Source organism: Squalius cephalus, assembly GCF_949319135.1.
Source record: "Squalius cephalus genome assembly, chromosome: 10".
Taxonomy (NCBI): Eukaryota; Metazoa; Chordata; class Actinopteri; order Cypriniformes; family Leuciscidae; genus Squalius; species Squalius cephalus.
Genome location: NC_137131.1, coordinates 38,906,131 through 38,930,515, shown reverse-complemented (window position 1 = coordinate 38,930,515; position 24,385 = coordinate 38,906,131). Strand labels below are relative to the sequence as shown.

The 24,385-nt window shown below is 37.6% G+C and overlaps 1 protein-coding gene across 4 annotated transcripts; it reads right to left on the bottom strand.

The window, feature by feature from the left end:
- Window positions 1-61: 61 nt before the first annotated feature.
- On the bottom strand, window positions 62-24,323 carry bin1b (bridging integrator 1b). 4 transcript variants are annotated; one of them, XM_079884134.1, is made up of 19 exons: window positions 23,861-24,323; window positions 15,549-15,629; window positions 15,358-15,412; window positions 13,889-13,983; window positions 13,602-13,637; window positions 13,287-13,382; window positions 12,396-12,503; window positions 12,112-12,204; window positions 9,790-9,875; window positions 8,900-8,975; window positions 8,755-8,810; window positions 8,591-8,623; window positions 8,211-8,274; window positions 6,186-6,314; window positions 4,265-4,288; window positions 3,188-3,535; window positions 2,898-2,963; window positions 2,453-2,554; window positions 2,188-2,368 (listed from the first exon to the last, which is right to left on the bottom strand). In XM_079884134.1, the coding sequence occupies exons 1-19, from the start codon at window positions 23,939-23,941 to the stop codon at window positions 2,267-2,269; spliced, it is 1,731 nt and encodes a 576-aa protein (XP_079740260.1). In that variant the 5' UTR covers window positions 23,942-24,323; the 3' UTR covers window positions 2,188-2,266. The 4 variants fall into 4 exon arrangements, with proteins under 4 accessions (XP_079740257.1, XP_079740258.1, XP_079740259.1 ...); XM_079884131.1 differs by lacking the exons at window positions 3,188-3,535; window positions 4,265-4,288; window positions 13,602-13,637 and having other exon boundaries at window positions 62-2,368; window positions 8,211-8,277; window positions 23,861-24,275; XM_079884132.1 differs by lacking the exons at window positions 3,188-3,535; window positions 4,265-4,288; window positions 13,602-13,637 and having other exon boundaries at window positions 62-2,368; window positions 23,861-24,275.
- Between the last annotated feature and the right edge of the window lie 62 nt (window positions 24,324-24,385).

Sequence of the window (24,385 nt, the reverse complement as noted above, 5' to 3'; positions counted from 1 at the left end):
AATAAACCCATGACAAAAAGTGGATGTATGATGCGAGATGAACGAGATCGAGAACCCTAGATTTGAAGTTCAGCATGATTTTATTTTTATTATGCTTTTTAAAGTCTGCCAGACAGGGTGGTTCTTACAGAGTACTGCATGTTAAGACAGAGCATCCGACCATAATGCTGCAGGATTACCCTTTCTGATCAAATGTATATAGTTATTGTGATACATCTCAGTTTTTCCACAGGCTAGTTTTAAATATCAGAACCTTTATCATTTAGATATTAAGAGAGTCACCAAACATTTACCCTCTTTGGTTAGGAGGAACCATGAATAGACCTGCTTTGCTTTGACAGCTGTCTGTTCATTTCAAAGGTCTGATAAATATTTTAATATTCAAAACTTATTCAAATATAGAGCTTCTTGGGTGAGAAAAGTAAAGCTCTGGTATGTAAACAGGTCAGAGAGAGATAATATGTATAACTAAGATTTACACAATACAGACTGACAATGTCAGAATTTATAATACACAAGAGTAACAGTTTACAACACAAATTAGCAGCTAATTTACCCTCTTTGGTAGATTCCACACTGTTTTGGCAAAATTAGATTCCCAGAATATATGACATCAAATTTTGACATTAGATATTAAAACAGAGATGCAATTTAGTAAGTAGTTGAAGCACTTTTACATTTCAACCAAACAATTTTAACCAGCTAAACATGCTAAAATACTGAGTCATTGTCATTTCTTAACAATGCAGTGTCAGTTCAACATTATAGAAAACTGAATTTTATTAAAAAGAGATGTTTGTGCACATATTTCTATTGAGCATGACCACTGTAATTCATCAAATTACAAAGAAGAGCATTATAACCAGGCATATATCCAGATGTGGATGCCGTCAAACACTTTTGCCATTTTAAATAAGTGATTCTGCCTGAATCACAGTGGTGGCGTGATACTGTACAGTGTGAAGAAATTCAGCTCAATTCATTCAGTGTTTTCCACCCTAATGCTGCATGTAATCAGAGTATCAGTGCACTACAGAATACTTTTTTCTAGATCAATACCAACTGAAAATATAAATCTATTTTTGACCTGATTTTCTATTTTAAATCTCAGTAAGATTACAAAATAAAGCATATGTGCACCCATCTAAAAGGATATATAAAACATTCATGCAACCATGACAAATGTTTAAACCTCTTCAATTTTAAAATACGTAGCAAAAAGTGTTTCGAGCAAATTGTTGTTCGTACAGTATAACCACAGTGGTTTGTCCCATAGCATAATCGTCATAATCTTTGGTGGCATAAACCTGAATACCTCAAAAACAGAACAAAGAAGAACATACATATCATGAAGTTATTGATCATAAAAGTATTGAGATGATGAGCCCCTCACATGTAGTGCTAGATACCCCATCTACGTAACAACATTTTAAAATATTTTTTTTACTGAGAGGATGAAGGGGCTCTACATGCTCAGGAGAGTCAAGAGATAATGAAATCAACAAAACTTTAAAGTCAACATGAAATAGAGTTTGCACTTCGCACCTGATGTATTTTTGGTATTTATGGTTTATCGTTTAATTTGTGATATCAGCTGACTTTTTAATCTTGATCAAAATACCCAATGCCTACTTATACTAAGTGCAGATTAGCCAACCTTGTTCTTTCACAAACTCCACCCACCATTGCTCAGATATTTTATCTTTAGTACAAACAGTATATTATATTTACACTTTGTGTAAAGAGCATCCACTTGCTATTTGTTGCTTTTTGGAAACCGTATTCTACCCGTTTTTACAGTATGTGGAACAAGCACTGAAGAATAGTGTACAGTAAGATCGAAAAGGTATGTTAAGAAAGTAAATGGGGTCAATCTCGATTTCATGTTGACTTTGGGCAAAAGAGAAAGATTTCACTGAAATATACTGATTGATGTCAGTTGATGAAAAAAAAATGCTTCATGTACTAAACAAACATCCCAAAATGGGCCAACGACAATCATCAATCAAAGCGGCCCCGGTCTTCATCCATATCTGGCATCTGTTAATTGTGTCCATATCACTTTTTAGTGTAAAGCATGCTGTTGCAAATATGATCTGATGAATTTACCTTTACTCTTCTACAAAAGTGACCATGTATATAGAACAGAGCTTTTTTTCGCTTGAGAAGCCCTTATTTTTGAGCATGTTTTATAAAAAATGTCATCACAGTAGAGTGGTGAGAAAACGAAGGATAAGAACAGGTGATTGTGAGGTTGCTGTTCCGCTCACAGTTTCTGGGTGAAGTTTTCAGGGAAGACTCCTTTTGCTAGGAGGTTTTTATTCTCAAGCCAGTGTGACTCTTTTACGCCCACTAACCAGCCATCATCCTGTGCACACAAACAAAAAGACAAGACAATGAGTCATTGTCCGATTGTATGCGAGTGTGTTTGAGCATGTGTGCCATGACTGACCTGTTCATCTGGGTTGGCAAAGGGAAGCACAAGCACAATATCACCAGCCTTCAGGTCAAGTTCATCACTGTCTGTTGCCCCGTAGTCATGCATTGCTTTGACCTACCAAGAATCATGTTAATACATTTTAAAAAGTGTCATTTAAAGACTTTTACATGTTATACAAATAAATGAACTTTCTGTTAATCAAAGAATCTTGGTTTCCACAAAATTAGGCAGCACAACTGTTTTCAACTTTCATTATAAGAAAGGTTTCTTGATTTCTGAAGCATCATGTGACTCTGAAGACTGGAGTAATGATGCTGAAAATTCAGCTTTGCATCACAGGAATAAATGACATTTTTCACAATATTACTGTTTTTACTAAAGAGACTTCTTTCAAAACATAAAAACATCTTACAGACCTCAATATTCTCTGGGTTCTTGGGTTCCCAATTCAACTTACCTTATAAAGAACAGATGGAGGAAGCTCTGCATCTGAGGAGCCATTTGTCACCGTTGGAGCTTCATTCTAAATACAAAAATGAAATGATAATAAAATAAAAAGAAACAGTTAACCACACCTGAGCAACAGAGAATAAAACAAACATGATATACATAGACAAACACATATAGGCAAAAACGAACATTCAACATGAACACGGTGGAAAATAGCCACACACCCACAGAACAACATTATTTACTTCTGGGCCATCCTAACACTACACAATTAATCCAGACTCTTGCTCCTCTTACACTTTGAAGCTCCTCCCACTGAGGCGGCTTTGACTCCGCCTCCCAAGCCTGAGCCGCACCACTGCCCCAGTTTGTATCTACGTCCTGCTCTTGCCCTACCTGGGACCCTTCCTCGCCCCAGCACTCCACACCTCTGTCCTCCCAGTCTGGCTGCGCGAGTCCAGCCTCTGCAGTCTCACTGACCCAGCCTGACTGCGCAGACACACTGTCCTGCTCATGCCAGCTGGGGGGTTCATACGGCTCTACGGCAGGAGTGACCTCATCATCCCACGGAGGGGCTTCATTCGTCTGAGCGGCAGCTTCATCATCCGAGTCCTGAGAGGGGTCTCCAGCGGGGGTCTGACTGGGCTGGGATGGGGAGGAAGGGTCGGCCAGGATTGTTTTTTGGATTTGGGACAGATTGTTTGGATTTTGGGTAAAATAGATGCCATGGGAGAAAAGGGACGGCAATAGGGCAAAAGGCAAAGATAGATAATGCAGGAGATGAAGGGAAAGATAGATAAGAGACGTGAACTACTGTTCACTCTAAACTATCTCCCAACATGATCTGAAGTTAAGTTAATTGTTGATTTCCGTTTAATCCCTTGAATAACAGACTGATTTGTAATAATTCTAATTTGATCAATAACAATGTCACTTAATTACTATTTTTTTTTTCATTCATTTAAATTAAGTCTTTCTGTTTTTTACTATCTATTTTGTTTTGTCAACAATAACCCCTGATATACATTATTTACAATGATTTACATTTACAGTATAAACCTTGTAAGTCCAAATTCATGGTATAAATGTATAAGATATATAAAGAAGATAGATAAACGATATATATATATAAATGGTATAAAGAGAGGAAAGTCCAAATACATGGTAGAAACATGAGTGGAAATCTGTAACAAGGTTGAATTTTTGATAAATGCCTGTGTGTTCGTGTGTGGTTTTGTTTGTGATTTGTCGATCCAAAGATTGTAGAAGCCTTTCATCCAAAAGCACCATTAAATGTTTTTTTTATGCTCAATCATACCACAAGAATCACAAAGAGTATGTCGAGAGAGAACTGATCCATTACAAGTGTCTTACCTCCCATGAATCCCATGAAGCCCCCTTCCATGAGGAAGCACAGAATGAAAGAGTGAGATAAATGAGGCCCATAAAAAGAGTGCAAGGTACGTTCATCACCTTGTCAACAGTAAGGAGAGAGCTCTCATCAACCCCACTTATGCATATAATAAACCGTGTTCAGAGCTAATGCAGCAAATATGAGAGGAAAGCATTTGTTAAGGGTGGTGATCTAATAGTGGACCCTGGAAAACCATGTACAAGAGTAAGAAGAAAATAAATCTACAGTAATCCTCACAATCTATCATATCGACTATAGAAGTTTGGGATCGGTAAGATTTTTTATTTTTTTGAAAAAAGCATTTTATGCTCACAAGGCTGCATTTATTTGATCAAAAATACAGTGAAAGCAGTAATATTGTGATGAATTTTACTATTTAAAATAACTGTTTTCTATTTGAATATAATTTAAAATGTAATTTATTCCTGTGATGCAAAGCTGAATTTTCAGCATCACTACTCCAGTCTTCAGTGTCACATAATTCAAGGTTGAGAATCTTTTGTAACATTTTAAATCTCTTTATTGTCTTTTTATAAAATATAATGCAAAATTTTATTTTTTTTAAATTCTACTGACCCCAAACTTTTGATTATTTCATTTGATTATAAGAATACACAGAAAAATGTCTGCTGAGTTCTCATTTGTAAGTCGCTTTGGATAAAAGCGTATGCTAAATGAATAAATGTAAATGTACTTTTTTTCTGCTCTGAGTCGGTCCCTGGGTCTTGTTATGGAAACTAGCAGTAAGAGAGTTAACATGCATCACATGCATGGAGTAAATACGTCACATGCTGAACCAAAGTGGCATTTCAGTTCCCTGAAACTCAAATTAACTAAAGAGACTATATCAAAGATTAAAAAATAAACACTCATGTACATTAAAATTGGATGCATTTATACAAAAGTGGGGAAACGAATGGCTTTCCACAGCAAAATCCAAGATGCATCTCCTCTTTTAGACATAAGCACTTCCAACTTTATTTGGACAGACCTACTCAATATGTACACTTCAGGCAGATTCATAGACCACAATGCAACAGTACTGTGACGTCCCAGCAGATTGTGCTTAATTTACCCCCACCCCACGCAACTGTAGTGTATGATATTGGAGTTATTTTGACATTAAACTGCATAATACTTGTAAAACAAATTCATAAGGAAATAAACTGTAAATAATAAATCAGCTCCCTTCATTGCTGACGGACACTTTATCCCATGAGGCCACAGGAGAGTATTTATGAATGACAGTGATGCGACACAACTTACGCTGATAGGTCAAATGATAATGACAGCATGGCGAATGTAGTACATCCGGATTACATTCATATTACACATTCATGCTTTATAGAACATACTTTTTTTAGCAGTCAAAAAGTACTTATTCAAAATAAGTACCTACTCAAGAGAGCATGCGATTTCGAACACAGCCTGAAACGCAGCGATGGATGGCAGCATGGTTTTCCTGGCCCCTAAACCCTGACCTTTACCCTTCGCCATCCTGACCTCTCCTGTCCTTTGACACCCACCTGGTGGACTAGAGCAGCGCTGAGTGCTTTCAAAGCATCCAGATCTAAATCCAGCAGGCTACATACTACTGGACCATTACACTGTTGTGTACAGTACAAAACACCACCTTTACAATATTTAATGGAATCATTGGTTTGCAGAAAGAAATTATGGTAAAGTTCACAAACTCGAGAGCTAGTGATACTTTGAGCAGAAAGAGAGATAATAATATGGCGGAAAGAGTCACTTTTAGGGTAGAAATGGATGACTGTGCTCATTAAGAATGGAGATATATTGTAAATTAAAACATGTGAAGAGGAAGAGATTGGAGTGAGTGCTTAGATGAGCAGGGTAGGGAGTTATTTGACCTCTGACCTGTGGCTGGGTTGAAATGTTAATGTCAGGCACCACTGCATCCTCAAACAGGTTAATGATGTTGTCTTCTTTCACCTCCTGAGGCGAAGCAGGCCTCGGGGGCCGTGAGACCGGCGGCCCCTCTCTGGACTGCCACACCAACACACACATGCAGATAATGAGGAAAACACACTGCGGTTAAGTTAAAACGCCAAATCAGGACTGTTCATGATTAGACTTTTTCTGTGTAACATGCTTTTAGTTTGCTTACACACACATTCATGTTTAACTAGTCATCTACATGAAGATATACCACAGACTTCTACTGTTGGGCAGTACCTATAGTTTTAGGTTTATACTAAACCTTTTATTGCTATAAATAGTTTATTGCTAACATGTTTTAGCATGATTTAACAGATTATTAGCATTTTCTAACATGTTGCTAGCATTATTTAGCATGGTTTAGCTGTCAATCATGATATACACCCCGTTTTTATAGCATCAAATAACTAAAACCAAACTAAATGGAAAAACGAACACTTGAATATAGGCCTGCTCAAGCAGACCTACATAAAATGACAGAAACCATCTTTGGGGAAAATTTTTTTTAGTTTGGATCATGTTCCATTATATCAGGGTTCACCAATCTCGGTCCTGGAGGGCCGCTGTCCCTGCAGAGTTTAGCTCCAACCAGCTCCAACACACCTGTTTGAAAGTTTCTAGTATGCCTAGTGAGACCTTGATTAGCTGGTTCAGGTGTGTTTAATTGGGGTTGGAGCTAAACTCTGCAGGACACCAGCCCTCCAGGACCGAGATTGGTGAACCCTGCATTATATTATGGAGAGGGCGGGGTTTATGACCTATACTGCAGCCATCCACCAGGAGGCGATCGAAATGCTTTGGCTTCACTTTTCAGGATGCGTGTAGCACACTTGGTTTTAACCATAGACAGTAAAATAAATGGACACAGCAAACCAATTGGATTCAACGGAGAAAAGTGAAGTCAATTAGAAGCTCTCACTTCCTGATGGCTGAGCGTACTGCGCAGACTCAAACTGCGCTTGACGACGTAGATGTGACATGAGCAACCCGTCTATCTTCTAGTAGCTGTGCCAAGAGAAATCTGAATCATTCCCTTCTGAAACTTGCAGAGACGGAGAGTGTGAGTAGGAGGTGTCCATGAGCTAGGAGCAGGAGAAACTTCTGCTCAAAATTCTGATTAATTATTTTGTCATTTTGCCTCCACGTCCCCCCGATTGCCCGCGAGCTTCTCCTCCTGTCCATACGGTAATCTCTCTACTGTGCGACAGAGAGTCGCGTGGTTATGACGCAATCGTTAGCCTATTTTTACAAAAACTGCTTCTACGGGGCCATAATGTAAGATACAAGGTAATGGAGCCTTTTATACATTTTCGTGTTTCTTTAGAAATAAATAATGGACAAATGGAGTCTTTAAACGCCTCAGATGTAAAGTTATTCGCTGTCAAAGTGACGCCAAAATGAATGGGAGTCAGTGGAATGCTAACAGCAGGTGATGGTCTGCTAATCAGTGGCGGCGCCCGGGGAAGCTTCGATTTTTTATGAAACATTGCCCCCCTGAGTTTAACATGTTGCTAGCATGATTAAGCACATCACTAGCATGTTTCTAACATGAATAACCACATTTCTTGTATGTTTTAACATGTAGCTAGCCTGATTTAACACGTTGTTAGCATGTTTCTAACATGAATTAGCACATTGCTAGCAAGTTTTAAAATGTTGTTAGCATGAATTAGCATATTGCAAGCATAAATTAGCACGTTGCTGACCCGCGTTTGTTGGTTCTAGCTTGAAAGCCCTAGGATGAATTAGAAATGTTTGTCTCAGAAGAATAAGTTTAAATAGCATTTCAGTGTGTTGGCTTTCTCTTGCTGTCATAATAAAGGGTCTGGATTTATTTTTTTGCATCTTTAGTTTTATACATACTGTAAGACACACTCCATAACATAGGCAATGTGACATAATAGACAGAAAATAAAAACATCAGCATTCTCACATCCACAGTACCTTTTGTGGTGATTTAGGGGCGTCTGACCCAGAATCTGAGGGACTGTGGTTGGCTGCTTCTTCACTGCTTGAGAAACACACATTGGTAAATAACTACTACATTTGGCCTGTATATCAGTCATTACATGATCGACATCACTAGAGGGCAGCACAGATCAGTGTTAATACAGCAGACAGATTGGTTTAAATCATACCATGCACAATTACTGCATTTCAAAGACATTCCAGTCATGCAGTTATTTTTCGTGTCAGCATCTACACATGGTCCCATGCACACTCAAAACATTTGCGGGAAGTTTCCAGAGCAACCAAGTGTTAGTATGCCTTTATTGCAATAAATGTTGCATATACAAACACACACAAAACATGAGAGCTATTACCTCTTCCCAATGCTTGCTGTCTTCACACCTTTTCTGTGGGTTGATTGGGGGAAGGGTTGGTTTAATTTACAGGGAAAACAAGGACTCACACATCTGTGTGCTAAACTACAGGAAACCAGAAGTGTCTATACAGACAGGAAATATCGCAAGATACAAGCACTCACTTGGCTAGACGCTGCTCATCCAGTTTGGTCATAACATCACTTAGATTCTGGTTCAGCTGTGTGCGAGAGAGTGCGACATACCCTGGTAACTAACAACAATAATCTAATTTATCTCTTGTTAATAAGTCTCTTATTATTGGCTCACTTTGCCCATCTCCCTGTGAAATTTTTCCTCCAGGCCGGCTACACTCTGGAATGTGTTAACATAGATGCCAACACGACTGCAGAGAGAGAGAGAGAGAGATAGATAGAGAGAGAAAGAGACAGAGATGAGTCAACATCAGTTCATTTAAAAGAAAAAACCTCACCAAATAATTATATTCTGTTAATTACTTGCCATCATGTTATTCAATCATGGAACACAAAAGAAGGATAATTGCAGGGGTTTTTTCTCCATATAATGACAGATCATTATGACCTCTCAAGCTCAAAAAAGACAAATAACAACATAAAAGTATTATACGAAATAGGACTTGTGTGCTTTTAAATGTATCCAAAGTAACAGTAAAGACATTTACAATGTTACAAAAGATTTCTACTTCAAATAAATGCTGTTCTTTTTAACTTTCTTTTTTAATCAAAGAATGGTATCACTGTTTCCACAAAATATGAAGCAGAACAACTGTTCTCAACATTGATAATAAAAAATTTAAAAAAAAATCATAACTGAGCATAGAGACATGATCATGTGACACTAAAGACTGGAGTAATGATGCTGAAAATCCAGCTTTGTCATCACAGGAATAAATTACATTTTTTAAATATATTCAAATAGAAAACAGTTACTTTAATTGGTAATAATATTTCATGATATTACTGTTTTTACTGTATTTTTTAAATGCAGCCTTGGTGAGCATAAGAGACTCCATGTGAAGATCCTTAAAAAAAAACTTTTTGTGTTTTGCAGAAAAAACAACAACAGCACACCGGTTTGGAACGACATGGTGGTTGTTCATTTTTAGGTGAACTGTTTATTAAAGCAGAAGGAATAAGAGAGATACATGAGAGATGGCAGGATGAATAGGTGGTTATTACCTGTTCCACAGGGTGGGAAGTTCCTCCTGGAGATCATAATTAATCTCCTCAAATACCTTCTGAGCTCTCCCCAACTCTTCCTCAGCCTAAACACACACACACACACACACACACACATTTATTAGGCTAAAGACACTATAATTTATGAAAATGTGTATACAAAGAATTATGCATTCATCACTGCATGAATGGACTGTGGACAATCAGATCCTGTGATCTGATCCCTTTAACTGGAATCTGCAGAAAGCATTTAAAACAAACATAAAACATTTACTCACCAACATATAATTACGAACTGTATTCATTTCTTTTGTTGAACACAAAAAGAAAAACTTTGAAGAATGTTTTGTAGCATTTCTTCATTCAATGAAAACATATAGTTACCTATAAAGCTCCAAAAAGGAAAAAACTGCACCAAAAATATAGATTTTAAAAAGTACTGCAAATTAACCTGTGCACTATAGAGACAACATCAAACACTAATTCCTGCATGTTTTGCAGAGCATATTTTGATTCATTTTCATTTGATTTTACTGGCGCCATCTATTTCCATTGTATGGAAAGAGCAGCTTGGCCAGTCTGCTAAATACATCCTTTTGTATTCCATAGAGGAAAAGATAAAGTGAGGGAATTAGCACAGAATTAGCATTTTTAGAGAGAACTACACTACCAATCAAAAGTTCCTTTATTTTTAATTTTAATTGTTTTTTTTAATAAATGTTGTTCTTTTGAACTTTCTATTCATCAAAGAATCCTGAAAAAATCCTGTTTCCACAAAAATATTAAGCAGCAAAACTGTTTTCAACATTGATAACAATAATAAATGTTTCTTGAGCAGCAAATCAGCATATTAGAATGATTTCTGAAGGATCATGTGACAATGAAGACTGGAGTAATGATGCTGAAAATTCAGCTTTGATTGAAATTACATCTGAAAATATAGTACAATAGAAAACGATTATTTAAAATGTGCCCCTATTATGTTTATTCAAATATTACCTTTCATGCAGTGTGTAAAATAGCTGTTTGTAAATGTAAAATGTCTGCAAAGTTTCAAAAAAATCAAACTGCACAATGAATGGAGTTATTGTCTACCAAAAGAATAGATTCTGAACGGCCTGACACCGAGTCTCACTTCCTGTTACATACCTATTACCTACTTAACAATGCAACAGATTTGCATAATGCCAGCCTACGCTCTTCATCGGCTGCCCGCAAACAACATACAACTACACTGTAGTTATCGCTGAGGTCTGGAAGAGTTTGGTTTGTGTTTCGACATGTTGAGAAGACGCTGTTTTCCGGGCTGCGAATCCATTTAGCATGCACTTGGAATTGATATGGAAAAAATGACACCATGGGCGCTTGGTTTCCGACACGCGCTGTGAGTGGTAGACCAATCACAACGGACTGGGCCGTCGGACCAATCAGAGCAATTAGGCTCTCGGAAAGGAGGGGTCTAGAGAGACTGAATCTTCGAACGAACCGTTTTTGGACTCTGGATGCATGTAAACCTATCGTAGAAGACCTCAAAAAAACTTAATAAGCTTTAAAATAGCATAATAGGGGCACTTAAATAATAGTTCACAAAAGTACTGTTTTTACATTACTTTTGATTAAATAAATTTAGCCTTGGGGACATTAAAGCAACACTAAGGAACTTTTCCTCTTCGGTCGCCCTACAGGTTGGAAGCGGAATTGTCCATTACCGCTGCTGTAAATAATTTCGCCGCCCGCAGCCTATACCGTCGCACGCTCGCTCGCTGTTTATCCAGCACCGGCTTTGGAATGAATGATGTCCACAGACAAGGTAGAGTATGTTTCATGATTTCATGAAAGTATGATGTATTGCGACATCAGAAAAACTAAATAATGACTATTGTAACGCTTGACATAAAGCAAGTCAAATCTGTCTCATTCGAACTACAGAAATGCGACCCAGTTTGGCAAACTTGCATAGTGTGGTTATAGCAGATATAGGGTTTCAAAGCGAATCCAGAAGTGCCTTTCACCCTGTTACGACTTGATGAACCACTGATACGATTTTGGAAACATTATTTTAAGGTAAAAAATGTTCCTTAGTGTTGCTTTAAGGGACTTATTTCAAAAAAAATTTTTTTAAAAAAGCATACCGACCTCGATCTTTTGAACAGTATTCTTTGAAATTTGTTTTATTTTTAAGTCATACCTAAAAATATGCAGTAAATACACAGATGCTACATAAAGATGCCATGCTGAGAGTGGGTGTGGACTGTGAGGAGGTGGGTGGAGTTAGGCAGGTTAAGGGAGGGTTTACAGGCTCCTGAGTGACAGGTGAGTCACCTGGTTTCTTGAGAGGTTAGTTTGAGCGAATTGGTGTGCTGTGATTATTCCCTGAGCCCAGCCGGGAGCAGCCTTCTCCACCAGAGTCAGAGGCTAGACATGCAAGCAAAGAGAGAGGGAGACACAAGCTTGTGCAAATACTCAAGCATATAAACTGACTGCAACACATGAATTACTCATAGTTAGTTACAGCATTAAGTTGGTTAGTTAAGAAGGTTTGTGAACAAAAAGCCAGACAGTACAGTATTAGCATACATTAACGAGCTGGAACGAGCATCTGATACCTTGGCAATTTTGGCCTCATCCTTTTTCTTGCCTTTCTGTATAGAAGCGAAATGATGTCTGGCACTGTCAAAGTCTACCAGCTTCCTTTCACGCTTAGCAATGCGAGCCTGCAGAGGGAGTCAGAGAGTCACAACAAAGACCATTTAACACAGTGGTAACTACTTTAAATGAGAGGAGCACGCTAAGGGTGTGGTGATTGGTTACCAGGCCGTTGCTATAAGGTTGCTAAAGTGTTGTGAGTGTTGCTAAGTGTTTGCTTGGGTGTTCTGGGTGGTTTCTATGTGGTGCACCTGCAAGTCTTGATTATATTTTGGTGTCTATATATGGATGGGTCCCTACTTCAGTGCAAGTCTATGAGATATTAGCCAGGCAAAAATCATAAGTCAAATCACTCAGAAAAGCAATAGTGATTCTTAACAAGCATCAATAATTCCTGTAGCACAAACAACAGTTTCACACCAAATTTTAATACATATGGTTAGGGGTTCAAATCCCTAAAGCTATAAGCAATAGTGAAAGTGATGCTTACATGCACCACTTATTAAAAGGGTTAGTTCACCCAAAAATGAAAATGCTGTCTATTTACTCACCCTCAAGTTGTTCCAAAACTGTATGAATTTCTTTCTTCTGCTGAACACAAAAGAAGATATTTTGAAGAATACGGATAACCAAACAGTTGATGGGCCCCATTGACTTCCATAGGATTTTTTTTTTCTATACTATGGAAGTAAATCAACTGTTTGGTTACCCATATTCTTCAAAAATATCTTTGTATTCAGCAGAAAAAAATAAATTAATTCAGGTTTGGAACAACTTGAGGTTGTGAGTAAATGATGACAGAATTGATCACAGATTTTTGTGTGAACGATCCCTTTAAAGCAAAAACAAACCTTTATGTCTGGAAATTGAGCCAAGTATGCATCCATGGAAATGAGGGCATTGTCAGTAAGATTTTGGTGGAACTCTTGCCACAGGAGGTCAGTGTCCTGTAAAACAAATGTGATCAGACACGCACACCAAGGCACATACTCTCACGCTTTCTCTCTCACACACTGACAAACCACAGACGACTCGAATCTAAATATTTATGAACAAATCTATTCTAATATAAAGTGCACTACAGTAGCACTAGTTTAGCATCACCAGCACCAGCTCTAAACTAGACCTACAGTCTGGACTCTAAAGATGTCATCGGTCATGTTTACCTCTAAATTATTATCCATTTCTTTCTCTATCATCTCCTTTACTCATGGAGAGATGGGTGAGTGGAAGGAATGAATAAAAAAAATGTAGAAAACAGAAAAGAAATTGCAGAATAATGAGTCGACATTTGATTTCAGGAGGCACTTAAGGCCTTAAAGAGAAACAACTGACATATTAAAGAGATGTCCTTTGTGGCTTTGTCTCTCCTATGGGATTTTTCACATCGAAAACACTAATGTCACACAATCCAGAAAGAGTGTTAGGCTCTGCCAGTGACATGCTTACACACCTCTGCGATGGAGTCCACCTCCTCTTTGCCAAACCACTCGGGGTCGTACATTTCTGCCAGACAGTCATGCAGACGCTTTGAACACTCGTGCATGGCTGCGGAAACAAGCAGTGGGTCAGCTAAGAGACGGACATTGGCAAGTTCACACAGAGGATGAATGCTCAATTACTCAACCCAACACACATGCAGTCTCTTTCCCTTTGAGTCTTTCAGAGAAGTGAGAGCTTTTGTGGTCACATGGCAGGAAGTCGAGGGGACGGTGATGTGCATTAGGACAGCGCCGTTATAGTCTGCTGTACAAAGAAGAGGTCTGTCTGCTTATTTCACATTTATTTAATGTACTACCACTCACCAGTGCTTAAAGCAAAAGTATTACAGCTACATACTATAAAGGAGCCATATTTAAAATCGAGATTTAAAGGGACAGGACAGTTCACCTAAAATGTTTTATTCCATCATCATTTATTCACCCTCACGTTGTTCCAAACATGTGTGCACTACTCTGGTCTTTTGACACAAAAACTATCTTGAAGATGGTTGGGGTCTATTACATTTCTAAAAAAATTAAAGTTCACAGACATTTTCAAAATATCTTCTTTTGCATTCCACAAAAGACAAAAAAATCATACATATTTGGAAATTGTTACAAGGAAGAACAGAAATCATACAGGTTAAAACAACATGAGGTTGAGTAAATGATGAACTATCCCTTTGAGAAGGAACAAATATGGCCAGACCTGAAAATGCGTTCCACATGTTTATAACCCAGAAAGAATTTGTGACGCCCTTATCTCTGTTACATATGGAGGCAGGTACAGCTATACATGCAGGGCTGAGTTTGTTCAGTCGCGATGATATGTTTTGCTTTGAGAGAATCTCATGTATTTTTTCTGAAAGAAGGCTGCATGTAAATACAAAGAAGCATGATTGAGCGATTGCACATTTAGTTCTAATTTTGCCATATGACAACCTGAAAAGATGTTTCTTTATGTTTTTGCACTTGATTGTGTTGAGTGTTTCTTTAAAATTAGCATTGAGCTTCCTCTAAATTATGTCATATGTTTCATAAGTGTAATCAAACGACCAATAAACCCAGATATTTGTGATAGCAAATATTAGGTTGCATAGTTCACCTAAACAAATTATAAATCTATCATCATTTACTAACCCTTATGTTGTTCCAAAACTGTATGACTTTCTCTCTTCTGTGGAACATAAAATAAGATATTTTGATCGGTCACAGTATGTTTTTGTTCAATCAATGGAAGTCAATGGTCACCAAAACTTTTTTGGTTACCAACATTCTTCAAAATATCTTATTTTATGTTCCACAGAAGAAAGAAAGTCAAACCTGTTTGGTACAACATCAGGATGAGTAAATTATCATTTATTTGGGTGAACTATCCCTTTAAAACTATTCTTGTTCACTTTCATCAAATATATACAAAGACACACAATGAGAGTCTTACTTTTGACTGCCAACAAATACGCTTTCAAGTCTTTCTGCAGTTTGGTGCCATCGACCTGTGGATAGAGATCACAGAGAGATGAAATCATCACTAGATATTTAAGAACTACGAAAAGGGTCAGAGGTCAAATGTCAATGGAAGCAGTATATTAAGCAAGGGGGTAAAAGAGGGTGAAGGGTTAAGGCTCTTACCAGCTGCTTGTTAAAGTTGACTACTTCCTCCTCAAAGGCTGTGTCTTTCGTTTCATCCGCCTTACCCAGCTTTTGCATCACCTACCAGAGAACACCACAAAACAGCCGACATCATTCACATGCTAACATACTAACCCAAATCGGTACACCACTTCTGCATTACATGCGTGCAGGCCAGCCCATGGGTTTGTGGGGCCCATGGCAAGAATATAAAAATATCATATCTTAATAACCTAAAACAATAAACAACCTACCGTCAGTGTGAAATTTCCTTCAATATATATTCACCCTCATATGGTTCCAAACAAGTATGATTTTCTTTCTTATGTGGAACACAAAAGAAGATATTTTTGGGAAAATGTGAAAATATCCTAACCTAAAACATCCATAAAACAACTGCAAACATGACAAGAAGTTTCTTTCTAAGTGAAAGCACTAAAAAAAAAAGTCCTAAACAGGCAACATTACATGACAAATCAAAAAGAAATGAAAGATATCTGTTCCAAATTTCTGTCAGGCTAATGAACTTGTTTATTTTTCACCATTTTTTTTAAATGCATGTTTAATTTTACAAGCAGTCTTTGGAGTGTAGATGCATATGTGCATTTAAAAAAAGTAAAAAATAGGGTCTCAGATCCCTGCCACCACACATTCTACACAAATGGTGCTTTCAGAATCGGTTCCATGTTCCTCTTCCCCATCAAGAATGCTGACATACAGTAACTGTTCATAAAAAATGAAACTCAAAACCAAGGAGGCGTGCAACAATGTATGCCCATGAGTGTGTCATGTACTAAACTTTCCTGCCATCCATACACCCACCAGAAGTTCAAAGCAAAATCTTCTTTTGTTCCATTCAATGTTTCCATTATTTAAGACATAACTATTTCCTAGCAGATGTAATTACGCACATTTCCTTTAGTTCAGGTTGGCCTACTTCCTGTCCAGCATGTATGAGGTAGTGCTTGTATCCGGTTCTATTAATTCAGAGGTCATTTCCTTTTCCTTCTGCTCCCCCATATCATCTCCTAGCAGCATATTAAACATGCCATGCCATTTGTGACCCATAAAAATTGGTCTCCGTCAGCCTGACACGGGCAACAGAATAACACATCCTGTGAAGTCTACGTCATAATGCCAAAGGGATTCAAGATGGAAGGATGAAATTTACAGAATGATGCATCTGTGAATGGTCTCACATTTTCTCCAATAATGGTAAAGAGGTCCTACATCTTTAGTGTGTAATGTTGTTGTTTGATCATGAAAAAGTTCTGCAAAGTTACAAAACACAAAGTCACCCCAAAGAGAGTTATTCCCTTTATCAGTGCACACTGTTTCTGAAATGCCTTGAGTTTTCTTCCGGGAACGTACACGTCATCATAATATTCCTCATTTAAATAATTCCCGCTTAAGAAAATAACAAAAAGTTCCTAGAGCAACATATTTTATAGAACTGAGCTTGGCTAAACACAACAGGAAACTTCAGCTACAACTAAAATAGGAAAATACAAAATCTTGCTCTAGAAGTGCAAAGGAATTCAATAAAGCTCGAGTGGAAATCACTGTAACCTCTAATCTATATTAATAAAGGCCGTGTCAGCTGTGCTCTTCTTGAAGAATGTATGAATGTGTATTACTGTGCAGGGAGGGAGTGTTTGAAAGCTGATCCTGAATGCATTGCTGCAGGACCCCTCCCTCGAGCCCCCGACATCTTAAAATACAGTGTCCTGGATCTGTGTCAGGATGACATGTGCTCCCTGTGCAGAAGAGGAGATCTGGGATGAAGGCATTCGCTCTGACTCAGAGGTCTTCCAGGAACACTGCATATGACTGTACACCCAGGCTGAGCTAGTGGTTGAACGATATGGATTTTTCAATGGCCGATGAGAGCAGGTGGCTGATGACAGATATGATAAATAATACAGAATTTCTAAGATAAAAGAAAATTTATTTGTACTGACTCACAATTTACTTCAGATTATATGAAAATAGAGTGATAACCATTGATCAGCCAAGCAGGCACAGTTAGCAGTCAATTTCATTATTTGCTCTGTCTCTATTTGTTTTTAAGCCTAAAGTGAATACACTACCGTTCAAACGTTTAGAGTCTTTAAGATTTTTAAATGTTTTTGAAAGTCTCGTGTTCACCAAGATTGCATTTACTTGATCAAAAATGTAGTAAAACAGTAATATTGTGAAATATTATTTAAATGTGATAGCAAAGCTGAATTTTCTACACTATGTTTCCATCCACCTATTTTAATGAGCATTTTGGGGTATCGGGAAAAAAACGCTGGAAGGAAATGTCAAGATGTGCTCAATTGAGTCAGATAAATTTTTTATCTGATAAGAAAAATAAATAAACTACACATTTACAGAATAAATTCCTCGATGCGCATCAGAAAAGTCATGTGACTGTGTGCTGATAGGACGGCAATCACGGCATAACTAGACTAACCAGCGGACCGATCTTGTTGCACAGGGGCTCCTGCAGGATTTTATCTCAGGGTACGCAGCACTATTAACTATCTGTAATATCATTTTTCGTGTGTGGACTAAACTAGCCAATCAGATTTATTTTCATTCATCCCCCACCCATGCACGCACATGCACACATTTGACTTTACAACACACAAACGCACACCTTTATTTATTCTCAAACTCTTTTTTTTCTCAATATGTCATGAGTGCTGTACACAGATAGATTAATAATTAATAAAAAAATTCTGTAAAAAATAAAAACAGCATAAATTAACGCCCTCTCATGGTACACACAGTGCATAGGTAGAGGCGTAGGTGTGAATAAAGTCTCATCTCCCATTCCCTTTAAAAGCCAGTTGTGCTCGCGCCATGGCGGATTCGCTATTTACATGGCGGAAAAACTGAATGCTTCTCTAGCGAGGAAACGGCTCTACCCGTGCACAAGGTAAACGCGCGCAGGTAGACCATCTACAGGACAAAGTGTACGCACGTTGTGGACCCGCCTATAGGCGTACATTACTAACGTGCTCTTTAAATAACAAAACAAATATTTCAGTCTATTTCAGTTGCCTCGAAATAGCAACGTGCCAACAATGCGCATGAACACACCTCGTTTTCAGACCAGCACTTCCATGGGCGCAAAAGCATTTGCTATTTAAACAACGTGGCGCAGGACGTGAAAATGATAACGTTCTGAAGGGAGGGTGGGATCTTATGAAGCTCTGAAGGGAGGGTGGGATCTTGTGCTTTCAAAGCTAGCTTGCTATCGCTAGCCTCTTCGAAATTGCCTACCCTACCTTTAAATTCTCAGCTTTGGATGGAAACATAGCTAGTGTCACATGATCCTCCAGATTTTGTTCTAATATGCTGATTTGGTGCTCATGAAGCATTTTCATATTATTATACTTAAATCATTTCTTATTATCAGTGTTGAAAACAGTAGTGCCGCTTAATGTTTTTGTTGATGTTATAATGGATGCTACACAGCTGATTATATATAAAATAAGCTCTCTTTATACAAGTTGTCTTTCAATACTTCATCAGAACGCAGTAATGATGGGAAGATCAGATCATATTGCTGACTTGAAGTTAAAATGTTATATTTTCAATAGTCAAATTCCTCAAAAACATCCACATTCTTTGATCATAGTCTGAATTAGGAAATAATTATAATGCAGCCAAAGATAAATTATGTGAAACAAATGATTAGTTCACTGTTTCATTGTATAAGAGCAGAAGGAACATTTTTCACATTGTCTCCTTTTGTATTTCACAGACAAAGGAAAGCCATATGAGCTTTTTCGACATGAGTAAACGACAGAGTTTTCATTTGAGAACTTTTCCTTTAAAGAAATAGCAGTGAGTTCGGGCTGAGCTGCTTTCTGAATCAGCATGTTTAAATTATACCATTCTGATCAGACTAGCGCTGACCATTTGTCCAGCAGCTGAGAGATTCCTCAGTGTGTGCGAGGGAAACATTCGAGCAAGTGAGAGACAAGTTTATACTAATTGATGAAGTCAGCTACCCATTTAATACACCCACTTGATCTGACCTAAAGCAGGCGCATATTCATTCTCTCTTTCCTTTATAACACCATAGACTCTATTGTTTTTTACTACTCTAGTTTGACAATTTTCCTATCGTAAAATTAGTATAGACTAACCATAACCCGACGCCTAATAGAAGACCTTTTAGATATTATTTAGGATCAAAAAAGCATGTCCCCAAAGTTTTTGTCAGATTGAACTACATTTTGGGACAAAACTGTCCAAGGTAAACACACTTCTGCTGTCTCATAGGAGTGGCAAGTGGCTTAATTAGTATGTCTGTGGAGCTTTAACTAACAGGTTAAAAGAGGCTTAGAATGAGAGAGATTTACCAGTAACCTGTGCGTGTGTGTGAATTTATGACTGCATTCTCCCAAGTAAAAGGCAAATGTCACTTCATTCGCGTTTTATAAAGGACACTGGTCTTTACTTCTGTTCAATGTGTGCTGGTGTTCAGTTACAACACCAAAAATACCCCAGACCACAGCCGTTGGCATTCACACACACCACGGTTTGTCGCACAAGGGGTTTCTGGGGATTAGCTCACAGCTACAGCCTGTCTGCTATTCATAGCCCAATCCACACACTGCTCACTAGCTCTATGAGGACGGACAGGTGTGTGGGTGGAGTGCGGAAGAGGGGTGTGGCTCATGTTTGAACATCAGTGGAGCTTTTGATTGGCATGTCGCCTGTCCAATCAGAGCAGAGGTCAGGGGAAGCCTGAGGACACTTCCTTTGGGATTCGAATCTGAGAAAAGGAGGTTGTTGTAACTTTGCACCCATCTCTTGATCTCCACGGTCATTATGACATATTGAGATGGGGAGTCTCCATACTTAACGGACACTTTTGGAATGTTTCTGCAAGAATGGGTGACTCAAGAACAACTTGCCCTGGTGTTCCAAAATAGTGACAGACTTCAACTAATGACAGACAGGTGGATGAGGGAAAAGTGAAGAGTGAGAAAACACAGGAGAGACTGCTGAGATGTGGGCCATTTGCCACTAGAGGTTCATAGTTAACTCTCCTCTACCTGGCTGAGTTTCAGAGGGGAAGAGGAGACTGAGACCTTAATCACGCTGATGGACAGCGGATCACTTAGAAGGAGTGACTACACACACAAAAACACACATACAGATACTTTTAGAGTGAGTCCAGCTTTTCACACTCTAAAGAGGTAGCCAAGACTGCCGAGGACTTCAGGCAGGCTAAACAACTACACGTACTATTGCTCACAAATAATATCTAGAGCCATTGCAAAGTCTACACACAAAAGCAATCAATCCAAAAACATACTAAAGGGATCATTCATGCAAAACATGAGCTGTACTGACTTTTTTTATGGTGCTTTTTTGTCTAGTTTGGAGCTCAGATTTACACTACCATTTAAAAGTTTGAGGTCAGTAAGAATTTTTTTTTTTAATAAATAAATAAATATTTTTTATTAGGCAACAAAATTGCTCAAAAGAGACATTTATAATGTTACAAAATATTTCTATTTTAAATAAATGGATTTCTTTTGAAATTTCTAGTACAAAAATATTTTTGAAAGAAAACTATTATGATTTACAAAAAAATATTAAGCAGCAGCACAACTTTTTTTGTGATTGGAGAAATGATGCTGAAAATTCAGCTTTACATCACAGGAATAAATTACATTTTAAAATGTATTGAAATAGAAAACAGTTATTTGAACTTGTAATAATATTTCACAATATTAATGTTTTTATTTTTGATCAAATAGATGGAGATTTGGTCAGCATAAAAGACTTCTTCCAAAAAAAAAAAATCTTTACAGAAAATCTATACACAAAGCAGCTGAAGATGAGCACCAGGGCCCAGTTGTTCAAAAAGTTTAATCTGGATCAGAATTATCTAGATTTGGAAATCCCATGTTTTGCTAGGATCAGGTAATCAAACAAAATTGAATTGGATCATACTGATACACACTTTTTCAGAATACCAAATCTGGATATACTAGTACTCAACGGAGCCTCTACATGGTGATGGAAAAAATATGAGATGGGGGAAAAAAATATATTTCGATGCTTTTACGTTCACCCGAGAAACTTTGCATTCGCCCGCAAAGAACTTTTGACTGGGTCACCGTACTTATGATTGTGCTAATGTAATTTACAAACAGTGATTAAACAAAACAAGCAAAAAAAAAAAAAAAAAAATCACTTTAAATTAAATATAATTATATTATAAAATATTATATTTATAAATAATACCAAATATAAATATTTTAATATAAATAAAATATAAATATTTTTTTCTTGATATTTACAGCTGTTTGTGGATTATTATCAATAATCCACTTTTTTACTATACTGTAGGCTACCGAAAAGCTTAATAGGTAGCCTAATGTCTACTTCTAAATTATTACTGTAACAGTTAAACTAATCAAGAGCAAAATAAAAAAGTGTGTGTATATTACATAATACAAATGTTGTATTTTTCGACCAGTTTTAAAGTTTTGTTCCTAAACTCCACCCTTCTGCTGGGATTTGAACAACTGGGACTATGAGTTCAGTACGTGGGCCCAAAGAGAAATGACCCTACAGGAAGAGGGACACAAATGCAGTGTGCACAATGATCCTAAATAACCTCTTAACTTTTTACACATCTTTATGATTACAAAGTAATGAGTCTGCTTGGTTTATAGGGACAGGAAATGACAAAACTATCTTCCTACGAAATCTCCCATATCCAAGTCGTCCAAGCCACTTGTTTGTCTACCATTTATGATGAAAACAAAGATTTTTAAAGGCTAAAATTAACCGATTTCCGATGTTTCTTAAGTGGCCCCTGCAAAGGGAACCTACTGATCCTAGTGCCAATGCAGATTAGTAATTCGTTTAACCACTGTGCATGTCTCGGCCCCCGAAAGTACACCTAGGGACTGGCTAAATTTATCAGGTAGTTCCTATAACTCTTGTCTTACATCCTAGAGTCACTCAAATCAAAAGCGTGACTTTTGCACAGTGCAAGGCTCTGGAGTCCAGCTGTGCGTTCTGGGAGGCCAGTGGTCATTTGGAGTGTTTAGTGTGGAAATGACACTTCCTGTGTAGGACCTCCTACACTCAGCTGGGGGTCGCTTTGTGTTGATACACCACTGATACCCTGGGACTTAAACTCTGCTACAACATCACCATTTCCAGACTGCTTCATAAGTTCCTGAGAGCTAGAGATTCATTTTGTAGTAGACATATCTCTGAGCCCATACATGTGACTGTTTTAGGTCCTGTGTGTATCTAAAAGAGGACATTCTGGGCTTTTCTGTGATACAAAATGTAACAGCAGATAGCCAGACTAGTTGGGGCATGAGGAAGTTGTCGTAAGTGCTCAGTAATTATAAGGTCCAACTACACAAATGCTTGTTTTCTCTAGCAGTGGTTTTGGATGATTCCAAACCTTAAACAAATGAACTCCATAAATTACTACACTGACACACATTCAGACAAATGCCAAGTATATAATGATGGTAGATTATAACCAAATGTTTTCATAACAGTTCAGGGAGAAATAATGTGTCCTATGTTTCATAGGCTAATAATTGTACTGTTTACATAATGTGGAAATAGCATATAACACATTTTAAAAAACAAACACTGTACGATGAGAAAGCTTTTTAAAGGATTTTAAGATTATATATTTTTTAAAAGATGTTCTTCTCAAATCATGGTCAATAAACAGCAGTTTACCAATGTGACAACTTACCCCGCATGTTGCATACCCCACTAGAGGCAAATGATCATGAAGATTCATTGAACTTCATCTATTTCTTGTGCAGTAATGGTGAAAATATTAAAAGTTCAATATGTTATTTATTTATTATTTTTAATTGTTCATTTGTGATTATATACACACACACGTGTGATATTATTGATTGATTCAATGGCAAGAAAATTCAAAATGTCAAAAGAGTTGTGGTCACATCAGCTTTCAGTTTAATGCACTTCATCTTAAATTATCCCATCAGAATTCAGAGTTCAGAGTTTCAAACATAACTTTAACAGAAGATGCTCTGAAAATGAGAAATAAAACCACCATTTCCAACGCAAGTGAGCATGACAAACACAGGGGCGAGTATTGTATGAAGCGTTTCAATGAGTTTCAGCTGTTGTTTTTAAAGTCTCTTCCTACTATTATTAACACGGTTTCATATAATTTAACTTTTAGCTATCTTTAAACGCCTATTCAGGAGTCGCATTTGAATGTACAAACAGCATGGTAAAAAAATATAGTTTCATTTACAAAGAGTCAATGTAAGCATGCATACCTTCTCTTGTGCTCGGGTTAACCTCTTCTGTACATTACTGGCCAGTTTCCCGGCGTTGACTCCTTTCCCTACCTCTGCCATGTTTGAGCTTCTTCAAGTTTCCAAAGTGAATAAATAAATAAATAAACCGTTAAGAATAAAGGAAAGCGCAGATGGCAGGAGACACAGACGAACAGTAATGTATGGAGAAATACTGTCGGATCAACAGGAGGTCGGTAGGTAAACCCTCTTAAAGAGACAGTGTTTAGAGTTTTAAAGGTGGACACGGAGTTATTATTATTAGACTAAACCTTTTCCGAACTATGGTATCAAAAAAAATCAACTTAAAACTGTCGAGCAATTTACGGTCTAACTGGTTCCGTTATTTGCCTCTAGTCACAGCGACTGGAAAACGAGAGAGAAAGAGAGAGAGCGAGAGCTGGATTATGTTTCCATTTCTTATTATAGACGCTCTCTTAAAGGCACAGGTAAACACAACAGCGATATCATAGCATCTTTCTTTTTTTTTTCATCTGAAAAGTTGTA